General features: G+C 46.9%; 1 protein-coding gene and 1 long non-coding RNA gene across 2 annotated transcripts in view; one reads left to right on the top strand and one right to left on the bottom strand.

Moving 5' to 3' along the window:
* Positions 1 to 26,565, bottom strand: part of LOC135112729 (uncharacterized) — a 161,506-nt gene that overhangs the window by 94,806 nt on the left and 40,135 nt on the right. The window contains exon 2 of the long non-coding RNA XR_010274550.1: positions 5,452 to 5,541. This is a non-coding gene — a long non-coding RNA (uncharacterized LOC135112729). The remainder of the gene's footprint in view (positions 1 to 5,451; positions 5,542 to 26,565) is intronic.
* LOC135112728 (plexin-B-like) overlaps positions 1 to 26,565 on the top strand; it is a 112,386-nt gene that overhangs the window by 52,772 nt on the left and 33,049 nt on the right. The window contains 8 exon segments of the mRNA XM_064027485.1: positions 2,171 to 2,303; positions 13,768 to 14,136; positions 14,251 to 14,874; positions 23,113 to 23,379; positions 23,502 to 24,094; positions 24,236 to 24,428; positions 24,616 to 24,852; positions 26,200 to 26,383. Coding sequence (XP_063883555.1) covers positions 2,171 to 2,303; positions 13,768 to 14,136; positions 14,251 to 14,874; positions 23,113 to 23,379; positions 23,502 to 24,094; positions 24,236 to 24,428; positions 24,616 to 24,852; positions 26,200 to 26,383 — 2,600 coding nt within the window.

Below are 26,565 nucleotides of genomic sequence, written 5' to 3'. Positions count from 1 at the left end.
AGTTTTGGTCTTTTTTTCTGTTTTCTTCTCGCTGCCTTTGATGTGACTTGGCAAATACATGCATTAGTTTCTGGTGTTCATTATATACGTGCTCTCTCTCTCTCTCTCTCTCTCTCTCTCTCTCTCTCTCTCTCTCTCTCTCTCTCTCTCTCTCTCTCTCTCTCTCTCTCTCTCTCTCTCTCTCTCTCTCAACTATTCCCCAACAAGTGCTGATCCCGTAAAGTTGTGTTTCGAAGCCCTAAGGAGGAGGCGTGAGCAAGGCGTGGAAGGGTCCTGCAGGGCCTTGTGGGGCTCCTGGGGGTATCTGAGGGAGGTGCGAGGTCTCCGGGGCCTGGGAAAGGAGTGGGAAGGGGTGCGAAGGGGGCAGGGGAAGGGGAGGAGGTCTAGTGGTGCCTTGTGGTCCCCGAAGGTTGAGAAAGTTGCAGCCAACTTTACCTCACAACACGTCCAAACTGCAGCCACGCTAAACCTTGCTCTCTCTCTCTCTCTCTCTCTCTCTCTCTCTCTCTCTCTCTCTCTCTCTCTCTCTCTCTCTCTCTCTCTCTCTCTCTCTCTCTCTCTCTCTCTCGTCTGCTACTACTGTTTGCTCTTTTTTTTTTCAAGTACCTAATGCACTGTATTTTTTTAAGCTGTTTTAGATTAGTTAACATTTTTTTCTCTCCTATTCTTCATTTGCCTCATCCTTGTTTTAGATACATAGGTATTTTCAAGTCTTCCGGTCTCTCTTTCCTTGAGATGGCTTCTCTTTGAGCTAAATAAAATAATCTGGTGCGAGTTTACAATATAGTTTCAGGACACCACTGAGAGGCAAAGGAGTGGCTGGATACTTCAAACCTCTCAGTGCCTCTAGTTTTATTCTGGCCTGGCACAATTGTCTAGGGTTGCCAAATGAAGCAATAAGTGTCATGCTCCAATTACCAGACAGGGTTAATACTTACTTGCTGTTGTTGCTGCTGCTGCCCCTCCTCTTCCTCCTCCTCGTCCTCCTCACACAGGACAATTAAGCCTTCAGCGCCTCCCCGCCACACAAACACTCGCTTCTCCCTTCCCTTCAGGCACAAGACAATTAAACACTCCATGTTCCACCGCCACCTGGTCACCGATACCCAGCCCCCTCCCTTCCCCTCCAAAACTATTAGGTAATTAAGGAATGTTCTAAAGCGTAACATTTAAGGTGAGGTTACAAGTGTTTTTAAGTGTGTTTTTATGGTTCTAGTGATAGATCAACAAGATTTCTACATTATCAACTGGAGAAACACTCTTGGGAATCCGGCTGATTATCTCTGTGACCTTTGAAAACAGTCGTGGTGGGAGAGTAAAGCGTTTCTGAATACTGGCCAAGGACAGACGGAGACAGTGTTGTATCTTGTCCCTCAGTGCAAAACTACTGGTGATAAATCTTACTGCTCTTGTATACACAGTCGCCGTCCTGATGAGTCGTAAACCGTTCGCATCTCGCACTCCTCTCCTCATGACACATCGCATCTCGCACTCCTCTCCTCATGACGCACCGCTGTTCAAACCTTCGAAGTTGAGCTGGTTACGATTCATCATAGCGACGAAGCAGGACACAACTTATGACTGCGACTGTACCTTTAAATTTCACGCGTGTCATCCTCCGCCCTCCCAGGTGTTCACGTGTCCCTCCTCCGCCAGGCACTCACACTGAATTAAGTGTCCACTCAACTGAAAATACACTGTAAAAGAATCCCACTGAAAAAAAGAGCCTATTACTTACGTCTCTTTCCTCCGCCAGGTATTCATACGTCCTCTCTCTCTCTCTCTCTCTCTCTCTCTCTCTCTCTCTCTCTCTCTCTCTCTCTCTCTCTCTCTCTCTCTCTCTCTCTCTCTCTCTCTCCAGCAGGTGCACGGTTATGTTAGATTAGGTTAGTTAGGTTAGATTAAATTAGGTTAGGTGTTTACATCTCCCTCAGTCATTTACTCATACCTCCTCTCCCTCTACATCAGGTGTACGGTTAGGTTAAGGTTACGTTAAGTTAGGTGTTTACGTCTTCCTCTGCCAGGTACTCATATACCCTCTCTATCTCTCTTTCTCTCCAGCAGGTGCACGGTTAGGTTAGGTTACGATAGGTTAGGTGTTTACATTTTCCTTCGCCAGGCACTCCCACGTCTCCCTCGCCAGGTATTCACACGTCTCTCTCTCCCACAGGTGCACGGTGCAGTCGGCGTGTCAGAAGGCCACCTTCTCCTCGCCTCGCTGGCTCAGCTTCGGCTCGGGCCAGCAGTGTATCGACTTCGAGATGATCCTGCCAGACCGCCTGCCCATCACCCAGTCCGCCACGGTGAGTCACGGCCGGCACGCTCAAGGGGGATGGGGGGGTGTCTACCGCTGGGATTCTCTTGTGGGATAATACCGATTCTTCGCTTCTTAACCCTATTCTGGTCTTATCTCTTCCTGTTTTCTCTTTTTCTCCAATTTGTCATATATATTTTTTTTTCTTTTCTCTATTTAAAATGTTCATCCTTTGTTTCTTGATCCTGTTCTGGTCTTATCTCTTCCTGCTCTTCTCTTTTTCTGTTATTTATTCTGTTTTTTTTTTTTTATAATTCTTATCCTTCCTTTTTCTTATACCTTTTCTTCTCTTATCTCTTCCTGCTTCTCTCTTTTTCTATTAATTATTCTACGGCTTTCTTATTCCTTTATTCAGAATTATCATCCTTCCCTGTCTTATTTCTCTTCTTTCCTTCATTCTCTATTCTTTCTTTTATCATCCTTTATTCAGAACCCTCATTCTTCTCTTTTTTTATTTCTCTTCTTTTCTTACCTTTTATCCCTCCCCTCTTCCCCTTATTTATTCTATGATTTTCTTCTCTTCTCTATTTAGAATTTTCATAATTTTCTTTCTTTCTTCTTCTTCCTTCCCTTCTCCTTTTATTTCTTCCTTCCCTCTGCCTTTTCTATCGTTTTTTTCCCTTTCTTTATCCCTTGCCTTCCTTCTTTTTAATTTCTGCCATTGCTTCTTGCCTTTATTTTCCTTCTTCCCCTCTTCCCTCTTCTTCTTTATATCTTCCTATTCCTCCCTTTGCCCTACTTATTCCATTACTTTCTCTCCTTCTTCATCCATTCAGATATCAATAAGACTGGAACTAACTGGAAATATTGACTTATGATATAGATACGACTGGAAATGACTGGAAACGTTGACTTTGTATACCAATATGATTAAAGCTCACTGGAAGTATCAAATCTGGATATCAGTGGGACTGGAAGTGACTGGAAACATCGATTCCGGATATTAATACGACTGGAATAAACTGGAAAAATCTCTTTGGATATCAATAGGACTGGAAATGACTGGAAGCATCGAATCTGGATATCAAAAGAACTGGAATATTAATGACTGGAAGCGTCTTTCCGAATATCAATACGACTGGAAGGAGAAAACTGGAAGAGCCGCAGGGACTAAAACACGCGCGCATCTCACACTGTCCAGGCGGGGAAAGTTATCTGGGGGTCTGGAATTGGTACTGCAACTCCCACTAGCTCTGTGTACGTGAGGCATTACCCTTGGCAGAGCGCGCCGGGGAAGACTAACTGGGGCTGTCACGGCGCTGTTCACGGGGCACTATTCCTGGCACTGTCCACCGTGGCCGTCACCAGATAAATGGCACTCTCGCTCCACTCCTGTCACTGTTACTGTTGTTGTTGCTGTTACTGTCACTTTACTGCTGTTGTTTTTGTTCTTGTTACTTTGCTGTTTCTGTTGCGTTACTTTTTCTGTTTATTTTGTTGTTGTTTCTACTTTACTGTTGTTGTTTTTTTGTTACTTTACTGTTTCTGTTGCTCTTACTGTTGCTTTATATCGTCCTGTGTTGCTGTTTTTGTTAGTGTTTTTGTTCTTGTTGTTTTACTGTTGCTGTGTAGTGGTGCGTTCCATTCTGTTCAGTTTGGCGGCTGTTCCTGTTGCTGTTTCCGTTGTTGTTGCTCTTACTGTTGCTGTGTGTCGTTCTGTGTTGTTTTTTGTTCTGTTTAAAGGCTGTTTTTGTAACCGTTTTCTTGTTGTTGTTGTTGTTTGTTGTTACTGTTGGTGGATAGTATTTCTTGCCGTTTTCTTCCGTTTAAAGGCTCTTCTTGTTGCCGTCCCTTTACTGTTGAATTGCGTCAAGTCACATGTTTTCGTTTAATTCTCGTGCTGTAACCCAAGAATCACCAACACGTAAGAAGATCGAAGAATATGAGACAAGAATGATGTACGAGACTTGTTTGCCTTACTGTTGCACATACCTATACTTGCTTGAAGGTAAATATAATGAAGAGGCAAATAAAATGATACGTAAATTTCGCATAATAAGAGAAAAGGAAAGAGAAAGAAGAAGAGCCAGACAGTGAGAAGGAATAAGTGAAGGAGTGGCGGTACAAAAGCAACACTCACGACCATTAACTCAACTGAACTCGTCTCATTTCTACTCTAAACTCTACTCAGCTCAACTCAAAACAACTCAAAACTAAACTAAATTCAACTCAACGACTCCACTCATTTAACTCAACTCAGTGCCTGTCACGGGTGTTGCTAGTGTTGCTGGTGCCCCCGTTGAACTGTTTCCTTTATTTTGTTTTATTTTATTTTATTTTATTAATTTTTTTTTATTTATTTATTTATTTTTTTTTTTTTTTGTCACCACTGCAGTGCCATCTTTCCGCTGTCACGTCACGGAGATCATGTTGATAATGTTCCCCTTTTAAACTCCCCTCTTTTTTTTGTATTTCACCTCACATTAGACACCCTCCCCTCTTCCACTCCTCTCCCCACCTCACTCACCCAACCCCAGTACCTTCATTCCCCCTACCTCCCCTCCCCTCCTCCTCTTCCCCTCACAACAGGTAAATCCCCCTTTTAAAAGATCACACCCCGTCCATTACTCGTTCCAACAACACTAAGGGAAAAAATCGCCTCATGACACCTTCTGCTGATCAATTATTGGGAGTGTCCGTAGTGTGTGTGTGTGTGTGTGTGTGTGTGTGTGTGTGTGTGTGTGTGTGTGTATTGGTAGGTTGCTTGGTAGGTAAATAGGTAAGTAGTAGTGGTAGTGGTGGTGGTAGTAGTAGTAGTAGTAGTAGTTGTTGTTGTTGTTGTTGTTGTTGTTGTTGTTGTTGTTGTTGTTGTAGCAGCATTCCTTTCCTTTTCCTCTCCTTTCCTTTCTTTCTCTTTTCTTTCCTTCCCTTTCTTTCCCTTTCCTTTCCTTTCCTTCCCTCTATTTTCCTTTCCTTCTCTTCCGATTCCTCATCAATTCTTTCCTTTCCCTCCCATCCCAACCCATGTGTGTGTGTGTGTGTGTGTGTTTGTGTGTGTATCTACCTGTCTGTCCGTATGTATGTCTACCCACAAATAGCTCACACCTGTAGAGCGTATTTTTCCTTCCACGAACAAGTGTTGTGCACCTGGTCGATGTAAACCTAATTAGGAGGTAATTGAGTTCACACGTGCCTACCTTGCTTACGTGGGCGGATAGGGGTGGAGGGGGCGGGCATGGCTGGGGACGTGGGGTGGGGAGCGTCCTTACTCAGAAAACGCCTTCAATCTGAAAGTTGAAAAAAAAAAGTAGAATTCGCACAAAAAAAGAAAACTCCACACACACACACACACACACACACACACACACACACACACACACACACACACACACACACAGGTTAGGATGGGGAGGAAAGGAAAGAAATAACAGAGGAATAAAGAAAACTCACACACACACACACACACACACACACACACACACACACACACACACACACACACACACACACACACAGGTTAGGATGGGAAGAAAAGAAAAGAAATAGGATGGGGAGGAAAGGAAAGAAATAACAGAGGAAAGGAAGAGAATAGAAGGCGAGATAAAACAGAAAAGATAAAACACACACACACACACACACACACACACACACACACTAAGGAAATTGAAAGAACGTTCATATGGTGAGGCAGAAAGGAGGAAAAGGGTTGGGTGTTCATTAGCATTTTGAAGGCATTCCGTAAAGGAGGAGGAGGAGGAGGAGGAGGAGGAGGAGGAGGAGGAGGAGGAGGAGGAGGAGGAGGAAGTGCTTTTGAACTCTCCTCTTTTAAAGTCAGAGAGAGAGAGAGAGAGAGAGAGAGAGAGAGAGAGAGAGAGAGAGAGAGAGAGAGAGAGAGAGAGAGAGAGAGAGAGAGAGAATAACAGCTAACTCACCATGTTACAAAATTGATATGTTTGTTTGTTTGTTTGTTTGTTTGTTTGTTTTGAGTGTACGAGTGTATGTTTATTCTTTTGTTCATTCTTGTGTGTGTGTGTGTGTGTGTGTGTGTGTGTGTGTGTGTGTGTGTGTGTGTGTGTGTGTGTGTGTGTGTGTGTGTTCTTTTCTTTAATTCCTCATAATGCTACTGAAAGAGACCTTCTTCTTCTTCTTCTTCTTCTTCTTCTCCTCCTCCTCCTCCTCCTCCTCCTCCTCCTCCTCCTCCTCCTCCTCCTCCTCCTCCTCCTCTTCCTCTTCCTCTTCCTCCTCCTCCTCCTCGTCTTCCTTGTCTCTGCATCATCACCATCATTGTACCTCCAGAAAACATCCCCCCTCCTCCTCCTCCTCCTCCTCCTCCTCCAAGGCGCAAAATGTACCTAACCCCTCGCCGTGTTTTCTTCCTCTTCCCAGAAACTCATCCATTAGTGTTCACAAGCATTCGTTATTTTTAATGAGGCGAGGCAGCTGAGGAGGAGTGTGTCTCGCGCGCGTGTGTGTGTGTGTGTGTGTGTGTGTGTGTGTGTGTGTGTGTGTGTGTGTGTGTGTGTGTGTGTGTGTGTGTTTTGCCTTCCTCTCGTATTTACTGGAAGATAAATTATTCAAACTTATTACGAATTCTACTACTCCTCCTACTACTACTACTACTACTACTATCTTTTACTTCTTTGACTGCTGTGTCTACTGTTGCTGCTACTACTACTACTAATAATAATATTGCTGCTGCTGTTGCTACTGCATCTACCACCACCACAATAACAACAACAACTATTATTACTACTACTCTTGCCACTAAAATACTTACATACACACATTTTTCCCAACACCAACCTCCACCTCTCTCTCTCTCTCTCTCTCTCTCTCTCTCTCTCTCTCTCTCTCTCTCTCTCTCTCTCTCTCTCTCTCTCTCTCTCAAAGTCCAGTCAGGAGTATCAAAAAACTTCCATCGTTAATTATTTCACCTCCTTTTTTCCTGAGCTTTTGGTACGCAATCCTGTAATTAAACTGACCATTTTTCCGCCGACACATGAAACTGGCCACACACACACACACACACACACAGAGAGAGAGAGAGAGAGAGAGAGAGAGAGAGAGAGAGAGAGAGAGAGAGAGAGAGAGACCGACGCCCCGACTCACTCGCTCGCTCACTCACTCCGCACGCCAACTAGCAACTTGCAAACAACACGAGTGGATGAAAGGGAAAAGGAGAGGACAGTTACGAAGCAAGTGGTGGGGTAGGTGGAGGTGGAGCAGGGACGGAGTAGCGGAGTGAATCTTTTCTGTTTTCTTTTTTTTTTTTTGTCCTTTTTTTCTCTCTCTGTGTGTCTTTTTTTCTTTTTTGTCAGTCTCGTGTGTTGAATCCTGCATCCCTTTTGTTGTTTTGAGCCGAATAGCTGGATTTTGTCATGCCGTGAGCCGAATAGCGCGCTTCTTTTTTTTTTTTTTGTATTGTTTTGCTCTGAGCCGTGTAGCGCAGTCTGATTTGAGCCGAACACCGCCTTTTTTTTCATGTTGTTGTTAGGGGAAGGTTATTATTGTTGTGGGTCTCGTTGTGTTATGACATGAGCCGAGTAGAGCATTATGTTATGAGCTGAGTAACGTCTTTTGCTCTTCTCTCTTCCTTTTACTTCTTTTCTCTCTTTTTTTTATTCTTCCATTCTTCCTTCCTATTCCTTACTTTATCTTTCTTCCCTTTCCTTTTTTTCTCCTTTCTCTCCAGTCCTTATTTTATTTGCACTTCTTTATTCCTTTCTTTCTCTTCCTCTCCCATTTGTCCTGTCTTATTTAATTTCCTTTCTCCCTTCCCTCCTCACTTATTTTTTCAAATTTTTTTTTTTTTTAATCTCTTTCCCTCTCTTCCTCTCTCCTTTCCTTCCTCCCTTATCCCTTTTCTTCTCTTTCTCTCTCCCTTCTGTCTCTCCTTACAACTTTCCCTTGCTTCCTTCCTTCCCCATAATATTTCCATCTCTCCCTTCCTTCTTCCCGTATACTCTTCTTCTTCCCTACTCCCTTTCCTACCCTACCCTTTTCTTTCTCACTTTCCCTCCCTGTCTTCCTTCCTTATCCCTTTCTTCCTATCCTCCATTTGTTCCTCCCTTCCTCTTTTCCTCTTCCTTTCTCTTCTTCGTCCGTCTTTCCTCCCCTGTATTAGTCCCCTTGCAAGACTCACCTGTGGCTTCCCATTTGTCACCTGCCGCGGCGGACAGGTGCGACAGGACCCACCTGACGAGGAGTGGGTGTGACGGGCGGCTCTTAGCGTGGCTCCCCTGGCCGCGGCCAGCCTTCTTCTGCGCCTGCGTCACCGGAAACTGAGCAAGACGGAGGCTCTCTCGTTTCAGGCACTTTGCATATTGTTCTGGTGGTTTTTATCATTATGCTTTTTTTTTTTTTGCTTTTTCTAACTTTTTTTTTTCGTAGTGGTAAAGTAAGTGTAGGGCACTGGCAGTGTGTGTGTGTATGTATGTGTGTGTGTGTGTGTGTGTGTGTGTCTTATGTAAACTACTCCCTTCCTTCCTCCTTCCTCCCCTTCCCCTCCTTTCTCCTTCCTTCCCTTCCCTTCCCTTCCCTTCCCCTTCCTTCCCTTCCCCTTCCTTTCCTTTCCTTTCCTTTCCTTTCCTTTCCTTCCCTTTCCTTCCCTTCCCTTCCCGTTCCTTTCTTTTCCTTCCCTTCCCTTCCCTTCCCTTCCTTTCCTTTCCTTCCCTTCCCCTATCATTCCTTTCCTTCCCTTCCCCTTCCCTTCCCTTCCTACAATTCAAAATCCTTTTTAAAAAAAAACTCCAAGTATTTTACAGAGGGTCAAGTGAGGTCAACTAAGGTCAAATGCAATATTTTTTTTTCATAATTTCCGAATTCAATAAAAAAATAATGTATAAAATTATTATCAAAATGGGTGACAGAAAAATATGAATAATGTGAAGAAAGTTTGTTATTCAGAGACAAGTAGGAGGAGGAGGAGGAGGAGGAGGAGGAAGAGGAGGAGGAGGACGAGGAGGAGGTGTTAGAGAAGCCGGCTGGGTTTACCTCGCTTAATTACTTGAAGGGAGGCCAAGCGCAAAGTTGACCTGAGAGGAGGAGGAGGAGGAGGAGGAGGAGGAGGAGGAGTGCGGGAAGTAAAGGTGAAAGAGGAGAAATCAGAAAGGAAGCAAGATGACACATAAGCACGAGAGAGAGAGAGAGAGAGAGAGAGAGAGAGAGAGAGAGAGAGAGAGAGAGAGAGAGAGAGAGAGAGAGAGAGAGAGAGCAAACACTGAGGGGAAACTCAAGAAAATCAAGAGTAGCCGGAAGAGAGAGAGAGAGAGAGAGAGAGAGAGAGAGAGAGAGAGAGAGAGAGAGAGAGAGAGAGAGAGAGAGAATGCTAATAAACAAACTCAAAACAGGTGAATCAATGAAGAAGGAAGGATGGGGAGACGAAAGAAATAAGCCAAAATAATGAAAAAAGAAAAAGAGGAAATAAAGAAGATAGAGTAAGAAAGATAAGAAAAAGGGGAAATAAAGAGGATAGAGTAAGAATAAGAGCAAACAGAAATAGTAAAAAAAAAATCAATAAAAAGTCGTAATATTCACAAATAGCGTCTTTTAACTGAGAGGAAAGAAAATGTTGCAGATCAAGAAATGTTAAAGTAAATGTTGCTAAAGTTAAATGGTTGAAGGAAGAGGAGGAGGAGGAGGAGGAGGAGGAGGAAAATAAAGAAAAATAGCTAGAAGAAGAAGAAGAAGAAGAAAAGGAAAACAAGAACAAGGAAAAGAGACGACAACGAAGACAACAACAACAACAACAACACGAACAAGAACAACAAATAAACAAGACATAGCACAAGAAAAAATAATCAAACAAGGAGAAAAAAAAAACCCAGCATCAAAATAAGAAAAAATAAAATAAACGAGGCGGCAGAAGATCAGAGGAATTAATGAAATGAAACACTGGGGAGAGAGAGAGAGAGAGAGAGAGAGAGAGAGAGAGAGAGAGAGAGAGAGAGAGAGAGAGAGAGAGAGAGAGAGAGAGAGAGAGAGAGAGAAAACAGACTAAAAGAGAAACCAAAAACGACGATGATGATGATGATGATGATGATGATGAGGAGGAGGAGGAGGAGAAGGAGGAGAGGCAACATTAATCGCCATAATCCTGAGCAGGCGAGACTGGGGCCGATAAAACTGGGGATTATAACCTGGTGGGTCCATGATTGGTCTCCACCTGGCTACACCTGAAGGAGGGAGAGAGAGAGAGAGAGAGAGAGAGAGGTGGAGGAAGGGTATGAAAAAAAGAAACAGCTACAGAAAAGAAGGAAATGAAGTGTGGGTGGTGAAAATAATCAACTTTGTGGGATATTTAATGAAGATATTTAGAATTTGGAAAGAAAAAGAACACGAAGGAAGGAGAGAGAAAGAGAGAGAGCTGGAAGAGGTGGATGAGGAGGAAAAAGGAGGTGGAGAAGGGGAAAGGGGTGGAAGGGGTGGAGGAGAGATAGAAGCAAGGCATATGGCTACGAAAGCGAAGTGTAAGGAAAAGATGGAAAAAAAATCGATACACTTCATGAAACTAAAATAAAATAAAAACAAAAAAAGAAAGAGAGAGAGAGAGAGAGAGAGAGAGAGAGAGAGAGAGAGAGAGAGAGAGAGAGAGAGAGAGAGAGAGATGGAGAAGGAAGAGAAAAAGAAAGCATAGTAACAAGGAAAAGTTAAAAAAAAAAAGAAAATGGAAAACAGGAAAGAAAAAATTCAAATATGGACGGGAAAAAAAATACACAGTGAGAAAATAAAGAATAAATAAAACGCTACCGAAAAATGTTGAGAAGAAAGAGAATTTGGGAAGAGAGAAACAAGAAACAAGAACAAGAAGAGGAAGAAGCTTTAAGGAAGAAGAAGGAGGTAATAAAACACTAGAGAAGAGGAAGAATCAAATAAGGAAGATAGAATGCAATGGATACTACACTCTCTCTCTCTCTCTCTCTCTCTCTCTCTCTCTCTCTCTCTCTCTCTCTCTCTCTCTCTCTCTCTCTCTCGTCCCCAGAAACCCCTTCCTTCCCTCCTTCCCTCCAACGGTTTCTCTCCCAGTAGCGAGGAAGCACCTGTCACCGCCAAGACTTCCTCCTCCACCAGAGAGAGAGAGAGAGAGAGAGAGAGAGAGAGAGAGAGAGAGAGAGAGAGAGAGAGAGAGAGAGAGAGAGAGAGAGAGAGAGTAAATATGAACATGTACTCATCCACAGTGAAAAAAAAAAAAAATAGAAAATGAGAGAGAGAGAGAGAGAGAGAGAGAGAGAGAGAGAGAGAGAGAGAGAGAGAGAGAGAGAGAGAGAGAGAGAAAATATAAATACACATCCAGAGAGAAGCCGGAAAAATAGAAAAGAAAAAATGAGGAAATAAGTGTGAGAGAGAGAGAGAGAGAGAGAGAGAGAGAGAGAGAGAGAGAGAGAGAGAGAGAGAGAGAGAGAGAGAGAGAGGAGTAAAAATGAACAAAACATGTAGAAAGTGTGAAAAAAAATGAGATGGAAAAAAAGAAAAGACGGAAGCAAGAAAATAAAACAAAACTGAGAGACATAATTGAACAAGTAAAAAAAAGGGCGAAAAAATAAAGAAAAATAGAAATAGATAGGAAAAATACACAGACGCATTCTGAATTACTAAGGAAAAAAGAAAAAAAGACAAACAGAGAGAGAGAGAGAGAGAGAGAGAGAGAGAGAGAGAGAGAGAGAGAGAGAGAGAGAGAGAGAGAGAGAAGTTTGTAGATGAAAAAGGTATGTTAAATAAAGAACAAAAATAACGACTGACAGACAGACAGACAGACAGACAGACAGCGTGACAGAAATAAAGGAGAAGTAGTGGCGGAGAAAAAAATATTTACCGAAAAATGAAGGAAGGAGAGGGGGAGGAGAAGGAGGAGTAGGAGGAGGAGAAGGAGGAGGAGGAGGAGGAAAGACGAGAATAGAGGTGTGAAGAAAAAGTGGAGTAGCTGTTAGAGAGAGAGAGAGAGAGAGAGAGAGAGAGAGAGAGAGAGAGAGAGAGAGAGAGAGAGAGAGAGAGAGAGAGAGAGAGAGAGAGAGAGAGAGAGAGAGAGAGAGAGAGAGAGAGAGAGAGAGAGAGAGAGAGAGAGAGAGAGAGAGAGAGAGAGAGAGAGAGGAAATTAAACAAGTAGAAGTGTGAATGAAGGAAAGGAGAGGGAGGGGGTAAAGAAGTGACAGAGAGACGAAGGGTGGAGGAAGGAAGGGAGGGAGAGGGAGGGAGAGAAGGGAGGCGTTTCCTTCTGGTGACAAATGGTGCCAATTTTCTCTTAATGTCGTAAGTATCGATTTCCAGAGAGCGGGGAGGACAAGAAGTGGCTGGGGAGAGGATTTGGGGAGAGGAGGAGGAGGAGGAGGAGGAGGAGGAAAATATAGATCTGCTTTTAGGATGTTTTGGCTACAGAGACAAAATAAAATGGTATACTATCAAAGAAACTTAATGTATCACGAGAAGGAGAACGAGGAGAACGAGGAGGAGGAGGAGGAGGAGGAGGAGAGGCAGTGGTCTTGAGTCCTGAGAAAGGAGACGTGTTGATAGGAAGAACGAGAGGGAGGAGGAGGAGGAGGAGAAGGAGGAGGAGGAGGAGAAGGAGGAGGAAGAGGAGGAGGAGGAGGAGGAGGAGACTGATGATAGAAGGGATTGAGTATGAAGCGAAAAAAATACAAGACAAGTGAGCTTAAGAGCGTGAAGGTTAAAGAAAATTGAACGGAAGAGAATTAAGTCAATTAGTGGGGAGAGCTGTGTATGGACGAGAGAGAGAGAGAGAGAGAGAGAGAGAGAGAGAGAGAGAGAGAGAGAGAGAGAGAGAGAGAGAGAGACAGAGAGAGCCGTGATTCCTCCGTCCCCTTTTTCCAGTACTCCGATTCTCCCTTCCTCATCCCTTCCCCTCCTTATTGGTATCTTCCTCCTCCTCCTCCTCCTCCTCCTCCTCCTCCTCCTCCTCCTCCTCCTCCTCCTCCCCATTGCCTTCTCCCTGTTCGTTCTCCTCCTGGCTCCTCGCCCCGCAGACCGCACAATCCCTTCACCAGTCAGCTAAAAGCCAAATATAATCCCCACAAATCAGAACAAGTTTCGATCTGGAATGTGAATCACCTCGCACGTCAAATTCCATCCCTTAATTCTGACCGTCGCGGCGCTGATTGGCTGCTGCCTCTGAAGTCTGGAGTCAATCAGGGACATTCAGGAGCGGTGTTATCCCATTAGACTCAGCCTGCACCTGCTCCTCCTCCTCCTCCTCCTTCTGCTCCTCCTCCTCCTCCTCCTCCTCCTCCTCCTCCTCCTCCTCCTCCTCCTCCTCCTCCTCCTCCTCCTCCTCCTCCTTTTCCTCCTCTCGCTGCACGGGCTAACTGCACAGCTCGCAGCTTTCGTGCTCTTGGGCTGGCAAGGCGAGGGACAAGACGAGGCAGGAGGTGTGTTGAGGCGCGTCTGCCAGCTGTCGTGGGCCAGGTGATCCGAGACTCAGAGAAGGAATCAGCTGTGCACGCCAAACACCTCCACACTTCGCCGCCTGACACGCTCAACAATGCCTCTTCCTTCCCACACAGGTGCGCCTCACCATCCGCACGCTGCCGGAGCTGCCTGCCGGCGCCAAGTACCAGTGTGTGTGGGGATCGGCGCCTCCCGAGGACGGGCTGGTGACACCCTTGGGGCTGACGTGCGGCACGCCCGCCCCCCAGCACCGGCCGCCCATCCCCGCCCACCATGACCACGTGCTGGTTCCCCTCGCCGTCCGCTCCAGCGAGACCAACAAGGACTTCGTCTCCCGAAACTTTGCCTTCTATGACTGCGGCCGCCACAACACCTGTGGCAGCTGCGTGCGGAGCAACTGGGCGTGCAACTGGTGCGTGTACGAGAACACCTGCACCCACAACGCCTCCTCCTGTAGCGGGAGGACCATCATCTCCGGGGAAAAGGTGAGTAAACATGTCTACTGATTCACTGATTCTGCCGCAGTGGAATGTGGTGCGGGATAAGTTGTGAGATGTGTTTGCTTCCAGGCAGCGGCTTGACTTAAGTTTTTCCTCCAGAACCCCGCGCAGCTGGACCAGCATGGGGCCAGGTTTTGTCCACGGTTTTGGCCGGAACAAAAGCAGCTGCTGGCGGCAGACGGAGCTACGTCGGAGCTGGTGCTTCTGGTGGAAAACCTGCCTGTGCCCCGAGCCAGCCAGCTGGGCTTCCAGTGCGTAGTGAGCGTGGAGGGCGCCACCATGAAGGTCGGCGCCAGAGTGATCGTGAATGACGAGGACCTCGAGGACGACGGCGGCGGGGGTGATCCCACCACTGCCACTTCCACCCGCCCGCAGTACCACCGGCGACTGCAGCGCGTGGTGTGCGAGCCCACCGTGTACCGCTACGAGTCCGCGGAGGGCGAGTACGAGGCACGCGTCACGCTGGTGTGGAATCGCGACCACGTGGTGGACGCGCGGCCACTCACGCTATACAAGTGTGGCGTGCTGGGGGCACACCGCGGCCACCACGACTGTTCCCTGTGTGTCACGCGCCACCCGCGCTACCGCTGCGCCTGGTGCGGCGCCGCCTGCCGCTACGCCCCGCACTGCCCCGTGGCCGCAGCCTCCTCCTCCCCTTCCCAGCCACGCCCGCCCCTGGAGGACGCCCGCCTCAGCCAGTGCCCCACGCCCAGGATTGACTTGGTGAGTACTGCACCACGTGCACCCGAACACCGCCTCATACTGCTGAGTAATGCCTGACTGCACCCTCAGGGGAAACACACACACACACACACACACACACACACACACACACACACAGAGAGAGAGAGAGAGAGAGAGAGAGAGAGAGAGAGAGAGAGAGAATGCATAAATACATATATACGAGACAGAGGCAGAGTAAGGGAAGGTCTAGGAGCAGTGGTATCGCCACACAATAGCAGAGAATCATGGGACGTGACGAAAAGGAGAGAAAGGATGAGGAGGAGGAGGAGGAGGAGGAGGAGGAGTAAGGGAGAAAGGAAGGCGACTGAAAGCACGAGATGAAAGACTGAAGGATTACACACCTTGGCCCAGTAATAACTTACATGATTAAAGAGAACATCACACACACACACATACACACACACACACACACACACACACACACACACACACACACACACACACACACACACACACACACACACACACACACACACACACTCAAACATTTATCTTCCCTCCCTTTCTTCTCCCCATTTCACCCTTCCTTCCCTCTCACTGCGCCTCTCACTGCTCCCATTCCTACTCGCCCATTCTGGAACTCTCGCTTACCTCCCTCCTTCCCTCTAACCTCTCTCTGCCTCCCTCACTCTCCCTCCCGTGGCTCTCCTCTCTCACCGCCACAATTATGCATCACAAACTAACAATACCCGTTCCACCACACGCAGCTTTCCACCGCAGTGCATACGCGCGGCTCATAGCCTGAGTTCCCCTGCCCATTCAGACCCGTTGGCGGATGCATGGAAACAGAAATAACAAGCAATTGAGATGTATTTGAACCTCCAGGCGAATTTATTTCAGAAAACACAACGCAGCGTTACGCTACACTACACTACACTACACTCATGTTCGTTTGTTTATTTATTTATTTTTTTTTTTGTGTGTGTTTTAGTATTGTCATTTCCATTGTTCCGCTTCTGATTGTAATTGTTTTGCATTGGTTATTTATTTGTTATTTATTCAGAGAGAGAGAGAGAGAGGGAGGGGGGGTACACACGTAGAAACAGTACACATTCCGTCCCCTGTTGTATTATTCATTGCATTCATCTACTTCTGCATCATTATTTTTTGTTCCCTAACGATGCTATTCCGTGTCTTAATAATACGCGAGTTTGCCCCTTTTTTTATGTATTTTTTTCGGGTCTATTTTTACATTTTTCTTGTGTTTCTGCCGGGTTTAATGTGCTGTGAGCGTTGTTATCGTCCTGAAGAGCAGCCAAGTGTGTGACGCGCCCTGTGTGTGTGTGTGTGTGTGTGTGTGTGTGTGTGTGTGTGTGTGTGTGTGTGTGTGTGTGTGTTCCACGTCGTCTCCTTCTCAGTACACAATCAGCTGAACATAATTTCTTCCTCCAGTGAGCAAGAATGTAAATTTGCTCTTCTTTTTTTCTCCTTGCTCTCTCTCTCTCTCTCTTCTCTCTCTCTCTCTCTCTCTCTCCTCTCTCTCTCTCTCTCTCTCTCCTCTCTCTCTCTCTCTCTCTCTCTCTCTCTCTCTCTGGATCGTTATTATCATCGCCATCAGCCATTATTATTATTATTATTATTATTATTATTATTATTATTATTATTATTATTATTATTATTATTATTATTGTTATCACCATCATAATACTATTACCTACACTAATGGTAGTAATACTGATACTTATAACCAACCATTACCACCACCATTGTTACTACTACTACTACTACTACTACTACAACTACCACCACCACCACCACTACCACTACTACTACTACTACTACTACTACTACTACTACTACTATCCTCACCATCACTACCACCACTACTATCGCCGCTTCGTAGCAATAATGTAAAATAATGCACGCTATAAAACAAGCAGTTACGAGACGACAAAGGGGAAGATTATTAAATATTTCCCCTAAAGCACACACACACACACACACACACACACACACACACACACACACACACACACACACACACACCGGGGCTATTAACACATCCGTTCACATAACCATTACATACATACAAATATACAGATGCATTTTTTTCTAGGCAATAAAACTTACATTCTATAACTGTTCATGTTACAACCTCTGTACGCCGCTTTTGGTGCTGAGAGGGAGAGGGAGAGGGAGGGGGGAAGAGGTAGAGGCGATATTACTATTTTTTTGTCGTTGCACAGGCGTTATTAGTCACGGTCTGAATAAATGAGCATCATAACTTTCAAGTTTGCACGACATAAAGCCATTTTGATTATCCTGAAGCCTATTAACGTGTATCCTATGGGTCATTGGAGTGGAGGGGGGCAGGGGGCGTCTGGGGGAAAGGGGCAGGAGGAAGGAAGGGAGGTGGAGGGAGGGGCGTGCTCAGGTGAGGGAGAGGATGGGGAAGGGATGAGATGGGATGCTGTGCTGGGGTGGAGGGAGACACGGAGGCAGGTAGGCAGCCATACATACATACAGGCAGACAGAAACACAAACAGGTAACTAATTAGACAAAGACAAAGAGAAAGAGGGACATACATACTCGTACATACATACATACATACATACGAGTATATAAATACATACTGACAGACAGACAAACAAACAAAACAGAACACCAAAGATAGACAGGCACGTAGAGACAAAGAAACAGGAGAGAGAGAGAGAGAGAGAGAGAGAGAGAGAGAGAGAGAGAGAGAGAGAGAGAGAGAGAGAGAGAGAGAGAGAGAGACCCAAACATAAGCACAGACACACAGACAGATAAGGTTACAAAGAACAGTAAGAAGCAAAAGGAAGAGAAGAATGGGGGGGATAAGGGAGAGGGGATAAAAGAAAGAAAATTAGGGGATGAGTGAGTGAGAGTGGGATCAACGGAAGGGGAAGGGGAAGTAGGAAGGGGAAGGGGTGTGGGGTGGCCGTGGGGAGGGGAGGAGGTGAGGAATGGGGAGATTACTGAGGAGAAAGTTGGGGATAAGGAAAAGGAATGTGGTGGAGGATTTAGATATGTACTATTACTACTACTATTACAACTACCACCATCACTACTACTACTACTACTACCACTACTAAATAAAAACTACCATTACTGCTGCTGCTACTTCTCACTCTTTAACATCACTAACAACACATATCACTACAACAACAACTACTACTACTACTACTACCACTACTATTACTACTTCTACCACTACCACTTCTGCTAATTCTACTATTACTAATACTACATAAAACACCACGAACACTATTACTATTTCTCATTTTACTATTATTTTCATCACCACCATACAACAACAACAACAACAACAACAACAACAACAAGTACTACTACTACTACTACTACTACTACGACAACCAATACACAGTGACTGCCAGCAAACATCATCAAAACAAAAAGAAAAACATAAAAAACAAACGAACACACAACCAGATTAAAAAAATTTAAAAAAAACAGCAACAATGACAAGACAAGGAAAAAAAAGCAAAACAAAACAAAACAGAAAGAAAAAAAAAACATAACACTCTCTTTCTCCAACATGACACACGAGTTTCCCCTCCTTTCCCCTCCCTTCCCCTCTTCTTTCCCCTCACCTCCCCTCTCTCTTCCCCTCATATCCCCTCACCCCCAAACCATTCCCCCACCACCATAATGGCTATGCTCTGTGTAATCTGACCCCCTTTCCCCTCACCCCCCTTTCCCCTCACCCGCCCTTACAGTAATAAATACCAACAGTTAGCTCAATAAAGACATGGAAGGATGGGTGAGGGGAGACAGGAAGGGGGAGGGGTGAGTGGGATAGAGTGAGGGGAAGAGGGGAAGGGGGGGAAGGGATAGAATTGTAATAATGATATGAAAGAAAGGGAAGAATAGAGAGGGAGGGACAGGGGGAATAGGAAGGGGAAGGGGGAAGGGTGAGGGGAAGGAGTAGGAAGGAGTGAAGGGAAGAGGTGAGGGAGAAATTAGTAATAATAACGAATGAAAGAGAGACATGGAGTGGGAGAATAAAGATGAGACATATGAAGAGGGAGAGGTGAGGGGAAGGCAAGGATAGGGAGAATAATAATGAGGAAGAAAAGTAAGGGATGAAAGGGAGTTAGGGAGAGGAGAGTTGAGAAAAGGGGAAAAGACGTGAGGGAGGGAAAGCACATGTCACTAACTTCCCTATTAAACAACCCATTATCTTGTCTATTTATCTATCAAGCTGCTTCTCTCTCTCCTCTTCACTATCTATCGGGTTTGAATATTCATAGGCCTCTGTACCTTCTTCCCTGTCAATCTATCTCCCGCTAAATATCTATCGACTCAGCCATATATCCATCACTCCTGGCCATATGTCTATCTATTGTAGCGCTAAACCGTAGAATCAAGTGCCCATTTTTCTATCAGGCAGCCTTTGTGTGTGTCTTCAACCCCATATGTCTATCTTAAGTTGTCAATTTATCTATCATTCTTTATCTGTTTGAAGGGTCTTGGAGGATTGCGCTCTCTCTCTCTCTCTCTCTCTCTCTCTCTCTCTCTCTCTCTCTCTCTCTCTCTCTCTCTCTCTCTCTCTCTCTCTCTCTCTCTCTCGGTTTTTCCTCCACCGTGTGTCACTTCCATGATGGACGGGCGTTCTAGGGCCACCTGCGTCACACACACACACACACACACACACACACACACACACACACACACACACACACACACACACACCTTGCTTTACTTATAGTACTTGTGGTTTTAATGTTTTCTTGTTTTATTTATTTTTTTTTTTCGTTATTTTTGTGTCAATGTCTTGTTTGTAGTGGTGTTTCTTTTTACTCTCTCTCTCTCTCTCTCTCTCTCTCTCTCTCTCTCTCTCTCTCTCTCTCTCTCTCTCTCTCTCTCTCTCTCTCTCTCACGCACTTGCTTTTTCTCCTCACCCTTCATTTCCCCTCATCCTTCCTTTTCCCCTTACCCTCCCATTTCCTCTTCCTTCTCCTCCTCTCATCCTTCCTCTTCCTCACCCTCTCTTTTCTCCCACCCTCCTATTCTACCCCTCACTCTTCTCTCCCTTTCAATCTTCCCCATCACTCTCCCTCTTCAAGTCACCCTCCTTTCTCCCCTTATCCTTCCTCCTCCACCCCACCCCCCACGCTGCACACATACACACACACACACACACACACACACACACACACACACACACACACACACGTTACCCTTGCACGTAAATCAACGCCAGCAGCAACTCGAAATCAACGCTCTCGTCAGTGATAATATTTTGGCTAAACAGACATAATTTACATCGGGTTTGGCACGTATGGCTGGCTGGCTGGCTGGTGGTGGTGGTGGTGGTGGTGGTGGAAGACAACAGCAGTAGTGATGGTAGGAATAGTTCTCCACATTTTCAAGGAAGTAAGGGAAGTGAAGGGAAGGAAAGTGCATTTGGTTGTGAAGGGAAGGGAAGAGAAGGGAAAGGGAGAGGAAAGGATGGAGATGCTGTAGTGAAGGGAGGAATAAGGGAAGGAAGGGAGATGTATAGACAAAAGAGACCATTTAATATTTTAAGAGGAAAGAAGGGAACGTGGAAGTGAAGGGAGAAAGGAAGGGAAATAAGGAGGTGCTATTAAGGAAGAGAAGGAAGGAATACGAGAAAGGAATGGTAGGGACAGAGGCACAGCCCTTAATGTTTTAGAGAAAAAGAGGAAATAGGAAAGGAAATGGGGAAAAGAAGAAAGATAGAGATATTGAAGAAAGGAAGGACTCAGTGGGAAAGGAAATGTAGAGAGGATAGAAGGGAATACTGACAATCTTTGCAGTGAAGGGAAGGGAGGGGATAGGAAGCATGGAGGAGGAAGAGAAGGAATGGGAGGAAGGAGAGGTACAGGAGGAGGGATTTCTTCACATTACGAGTAAAGGAGGGAACAAGATACGTATTTTTCTCTCTGGAAGGGGGAGAGGAAGGGAGATGCTGCTGTGGGGTGAAGGGAAGGGAGAGGAAGGGAGAGATAGGAGCAGAGCAAACTTGGAAATGTAGACAAGTGTATGTGGAGGGAAGGGAGAGAGGAATGGAAACTGTCAGGAAGGGAACTGAAGGAAGGGAGGAGAGGAAGGGAAGTTGGAGAGGAAGGAAAGAAGGGAGAGGAAGGGAAGAAGGAAAGCATGGAGACGAGTACATGTGGAGAAATGGGAAACAGGGAGGCTGGGAGAAAGGGATGACGGGAAGGAGGGAGAGTGTGGGAGATAGGGAGAGTGTGGGAGATAGGGAGAGTGCGAGAGGGAGAGGCAGGGAGAGGGAGGGAAGGGAGCTCAGTTGGGAGCGTGCACAGGAAGGGAAATGGCGTAGAAATTGATAAAGTGTCGCTTTGTGTTTGTCGTGTTGCGTCATCCTTCTCTTTAGCTGGCTGGGGAAGGGAGGGAGAGGGAAGGGGAAAGGGGTAGAGGAAGGGGGGGAATGAGGGAAAGGACAAGGTATGGGGCCTGCAAATGGGTGCTGTGGGTTGATTTCTACCACTCAATATTTTTTTTTCTTCTTTTTTTCTTTTTTTACTATGGGTTGTATGGGAGAGAAAGGGATTCCGCGCCTCGGCTTTGCATGGGAGAGGGACTGACTGAATGAGCTGGACTGGCTGGCGGGACGAGGCTGTGGGGATAGAGTGGCCAACATGGGGCGGAGAGAACAAGGGAATATAGGAAAGTTACCAGAATTCCGCCCTTTGGCCAATATAACAAAGTCTCCCTCTTAATTATCCATTTTCTCTAATTTACCTCCCCTTGTTTTCCGCCGGCTTTTGAAGTTAAGTTTAAAAGGAGAACTTGCACAGATTTCAAGCTTATATGGACACTATTCCCTTCTCTCTCTTTCTCTCTCTCTCTCTCTCTCTCTCTCTCCCAGCCTCTATTTTCTCCCTCTCTCTATTTTCTCTCCCTGCCTGTCTATCTCCCTTCCTCCTCCTCCTACATATTGCATCTCCTTTCGTGTCCGTTCGCATTTTAATTGTTTATTTTTCACTATTGTGCATTTTCTATTTGTATTCGCTTTTGTTTTTTTGGGGGAGGCGGAGAGAAGGAGAGGGAGTGGAACAGGGAGAGAGAGGGAGAGGGAAACTTGACGTGCATTCTCTCTGTCTGTCTCTCTATCTTTTTTCCCCTACTTTTTTTTTTTTTCATATTTTTCAATAGTCTGTGCAAACTACGTGCATTCGGCTAGGCAAAAACAAACACACGCGCGGTACAATTTGTTCCTTGGATTCAGGTCTTTGTGTGTGCCATTGCCTCTTTATGTTTTTGCATCCAGAGAGAGAGAGAGAGAGAGAGAGAGAGAGAGAGAGAGAGAGAGAGAGAGAGAGAGAGAGAGAGAGAGAGAGAGAGATTTTCAGTGACCTGTTTATTTTTCATTATGGCCGTTCTTGCCACCTTGGCGATGCCTCGTGTTTGTCTTCCATTTGCATTAAATTTAAGATGATGAGTGAGATGAAGGAAGGACGGAAGGTGAAGAGATAGAAGACCACAACCCACTCGCCCTCTCCTCCTCCTCTCTCTCTCTCTCTCTCTCTCTCTCTCTCTCTCTCTCTCTCTCTCTAAGTAACCCATGTCATCAGTGAAAAGTTTATATTTACCCTTCATCCCATGCTTGCCTCCTTCCCACCCGCCCGTCGCCACCTTGGTACTGTTGGCAGTCCTGACGGTCCCATAAGCAAGGCTGCCACTCGTCCCTTCCCTTATCGGGTGATCGGGCAGGAGGATTCGCTCTTATCTGGTTTTATCGCAGCCATCGCCTCTTATTTATCTGTTTTACGGCAAGGGGGATGACGGATTGGGCGAAAAACATCGGGCGCGCTAATTGGGCGGCGTGTGTCGGTGCGCCGTGATGGAGAGGAAAAAACTGGCCAATCACGATCCATCAGCGGCTGTCAGCGCTGACGTCATCCATCACACGACCAGTCCCGGGAAGGATTAGGCGTGACGTAATGGATTTTGACGTGGATTTCAGGCTTGTCTAATATCGATAAGTGATGGTTGTTTTAGTCAATATTGGACAAGGGCAGCCCGCCCGCCGCCGCCTTTCCCTCTCCCCTACCCGCCTCACGCTTCCCATAATGCGTATATTAAAAATTTCGCTGCTATATTTTTGCTCCAAGTGAAAATTGACATTATTGGAAAGTTTTAGCCTGCGACCCTCCGGCAATAGTGCATGTTGTTTTTGTTGTTGTTGTTATGAGTCTCTTGAAGATGTCGCATCTCAAACATGCCTTCCTCTTCTCCCCCAGATCCAGCCGCTGGCGGGCCCCCTGGAGGGCGGCACGCTGGTCACCATCGAGGGTAGCAACCTGGGCCTGCGGGAGGAGGACGTGCAGGACAACATTTTCATCGGCGAGGTGCCCTGCAAGGTGCATGAGTACCACGTGTCCGTCAAGATCACGTGCCGCACGGGCCCGGCGCCCGCCCTCACCTCCGCAAGCCAGGACATGCAGTTCCCGGTGCGCGTCACCACTCCGGCAGGCACCACGCGCTCCACCGTCAAGTTCACCTACACCGTAAGTACCCCCGCCGCTTCCTCTCTCTTGCCAGGTGTTCCAGGCGAAGGCTGCGTTTTGGGGCGTCTCCAGACACAACGCACCACTCTGTTTCTCACGCGGTGTTTCCTTCCCCCTCACAGAACGTGAGCGTGACGGGCGTGTGGCCGACACGCGGACCAGTGTCTGGCGGCACGGTGCTCTCCATCAGCGGCCGCTTCCTCAATGTGGGCTCCCACGTGTCGGCGGAGCTGGACCACCTGCCGTGTGTCGTCAACAAGACGCAGTCGTCATCGCACCGCCTGGTGTGCGTCACCTCGCGGGCATCGGGACTTGCTGAAAGCGACAAGGAGGGCGAAGGGCTGCCGGCTACAGTGAAGACGCTGACTGTAACAGTAGACGGGGCGCGTCGCACCCTTGCCTCGCCCTTCGTCTACACACCTGATCCTAAAATCCTGGAGCTGAAGCCTCGTCACACGCCCTGGAGCGGCGGCCGCCTCCTGACAGTGCACGGCACGCAGCTGGACGCCATCCAGTCGCCGCGCATCACCGTCCTGCTGCACGACCACGTCCTCAACTCGTCCATGTGTCGCGTGTTGAGCCACGACCAGATGGAGTGTCCCTCGCCGTGTGTCAACCGCGCCGTGCTGCTCGCCATGCTGCGGGAGCGGCGCGGCGCTCCGGAGACCGTGCCCGAGCCCCGCGCTGCGGCCAGGACGTCACATAAGGTGTCCAGGTTAGTACACCGGACACTGTTACTACTGCGCTTTTATAACAGTCTTATGTCCTTTCCGATGAGGTGCAGAACACAGACGTGACCTGAGCCGCTGATATCATACGTGCCCCTCACCATCCCTCCCCCGCCCTCCCCTTCCAGGTCTCCGCGGCAGAATTTCGGCAACTCCATCACGCTGGACGTCGGCTTCATCATGGACAACGTGGCCTCCGTCAGGAACTTGCGTCACGTGCTCTCCTCGGGGGCTCGCTCGCTGGTGTATGTGCTAGACCCAGAGTACCGCAGCTTCCCCAACGGCATCAAGCTGTACAAGGGCGACACGCTGGTCATTGAGGTGAGGCTCGGCAGGGTACCACCACCACCACCACCACCTCCCCTTACATTCTTTCCCTCACGACCACCCTTGTTCAGTCCTCCCGTGCATGAGAATTTATAACTACCATGAATCAGAATCCCCCGACACGGCCACCACCACTACAGCCACCACCACCCATAACACCCTGCTCTCTTCCTCCCCACAGGGCGAGAACCTGAACCTGGCCAGTGATGACTCGGACGTGAACGTAACTATCGGCACCAAGCAGTGCAACGTCACCTCACTGGCTCTCACGCAGCTGGTGTGCACGCCGCCCGAGCTGCAGCCGCCGCCCACGGATGAGCTGGGGCGATCCACCGTGCTGGACCTGCCCCTGGTGGTGGTGAGGATGGGGCAGAACCTCAGATTCCCCATCGGGTACCTCCGCTACGAGATGATCAAGGTCTGTCCTGCCGCACGTTAAAGACTCGTTAGGCGTCGCGCTCTGGCCTGATGGTGTTTTAATTGGATTCCGTCGCGGCAGTTTCTTGAGTCCCCCAGCCAGGCCGCCGAGGCGCCTCCTGCCCCGGGGCCTGGCTGTATCACCCCGTTTTCTCCCTCGCTTAGTTCTAATTTGCAAAGTTAATCTGTCTTGTTGGATGACTTTAGCCCAGCACGGCCGCGGGCAGCACACGGCGCCCCTGAGAGATGAAGGAAGCCATTCATCTCGGCGCTCGCCAAGTATATGCAGCGACAATGATGACCCGGAATTATACACCAGCCACACAGACCTCACACACCCGCGGCTCGTAAAAGGAGGAATGCCACTTCACCCTTAAGTATACGAGAGCATAAAGTGGATCCACATTCTGGCGAACACCTGCATTAGCCTCAATAAAGACACGAGTTTTAAGTGCGCCTTGTATATCACTTGCTATCACGTGACTTGCTGGGAATGTGCCGCGTAATCTTGCAGGATTCGCCAAAGCCTCACCATCAGCCCAGAGCCGCGACACCTGAGTTTTCCCCCGCTCCTCCTCGCTGGCCAGGTAACCCACTTAGACTCGCATTCTTTCATCCCTTTCACTGGTAAACTCTTGGACTTTCCACCTACTTCTGTTGTTCCTCCTTCCTGCGACTTAAACCGTGTAAAAAAGAGGAGTTTCAAGACTAATCTCAAACTAGATTAACCAACACTTCTTTTTTCATTCTTTAACTCTTTTTTGAGAGGTAAATTGAACGAGATTTCTTCCCTCTTTTTTTTTCTACTTTTCTTTTTTTTTTCTTTTTTTTCTGGGCCGGTCTGCATGCCACTGTCTGTGCTAGTGGTGTTGCCTCGCCACTGGAAGATGGTAAGACATCAACCTCAAACTGTACCATTATACACAATACTGCAGGTTCCACGGAGCTTAGCATGACGAAAGGGAGCCTAATGCTGAGAGAGAGAGAGAGAGAGAGAGAGAGAGAGAGAGAGAGAGAGAGAGAGAGAGAGAGAGAGAGAGAGAGAATACAATTATCAGACTCTATCTTATACTTTCCCTTTTTTACACGAAATAAACAAAAAAAACTATTCAAAATAAATATTACAAAAGAACATTGAATCTTAATACTGAAAAACAACAAAAACAGCTACAAAAAAAAACACTAACAGACTACAAACAAAAAAAATCCAAAAAATATAAAAAAAAAGGAAACAAAGAACATCAAATTAGCGCTCACACACAAAAAAAATAATAACTACGGACAAACACAATCACAAAAAAAAAAAAAAAAACTGACCACCACCACCACAACCTCATCTCTTCTGCAGGAGTACCAGTTCCCCCCCGAGGCCATAGGAGGCATGGCAGCGGGCGGCCTGTTCCTGGTGCTGGTGTCCATGGTGGTGCTGGTCGTGTACAGAAGGAAGAGCAACCAGGCGGAGCGAGAGTACAAGCGCATACAGATACAAATGGACACGCTTGAGTCTAATGTCCGCTCTGAGTGCAAGCAAGGTGAGTGGTAGTAGTGGTAGTAGTGGTAGTAGTACGAGGTGTGTCATTAAAGTTCCAGGACTGGTGCCACACAAGTTTTATTTCACATCCAGGCTACAAACTATAGGTTATCTCCTTCGAAGTAATCCCCCTGGCACCGCATGCACTTGTCCATCCTTCTCTGCCAGGCTTGCATGCACTGC

Source organism: Scylla paramamosain, chromosome 24 (genome assembly GCF_035594125.1).
Source record: "Scylla paramamosain isolate STU-SP2022 chromosome 24, ASM3559412v1, whole genome shotgun sequence".
Lineage (NCBI taxonomy): Eukaryota > Metazoa > Arthropoda > Malacostraca > Decapoda > Portunidae > Scylla > Scylla paramamosain.
Note: the sequence above shows the minus strand (reverse complement) of the source record. Positions and strands in the feature narration are given on the sequence as shown.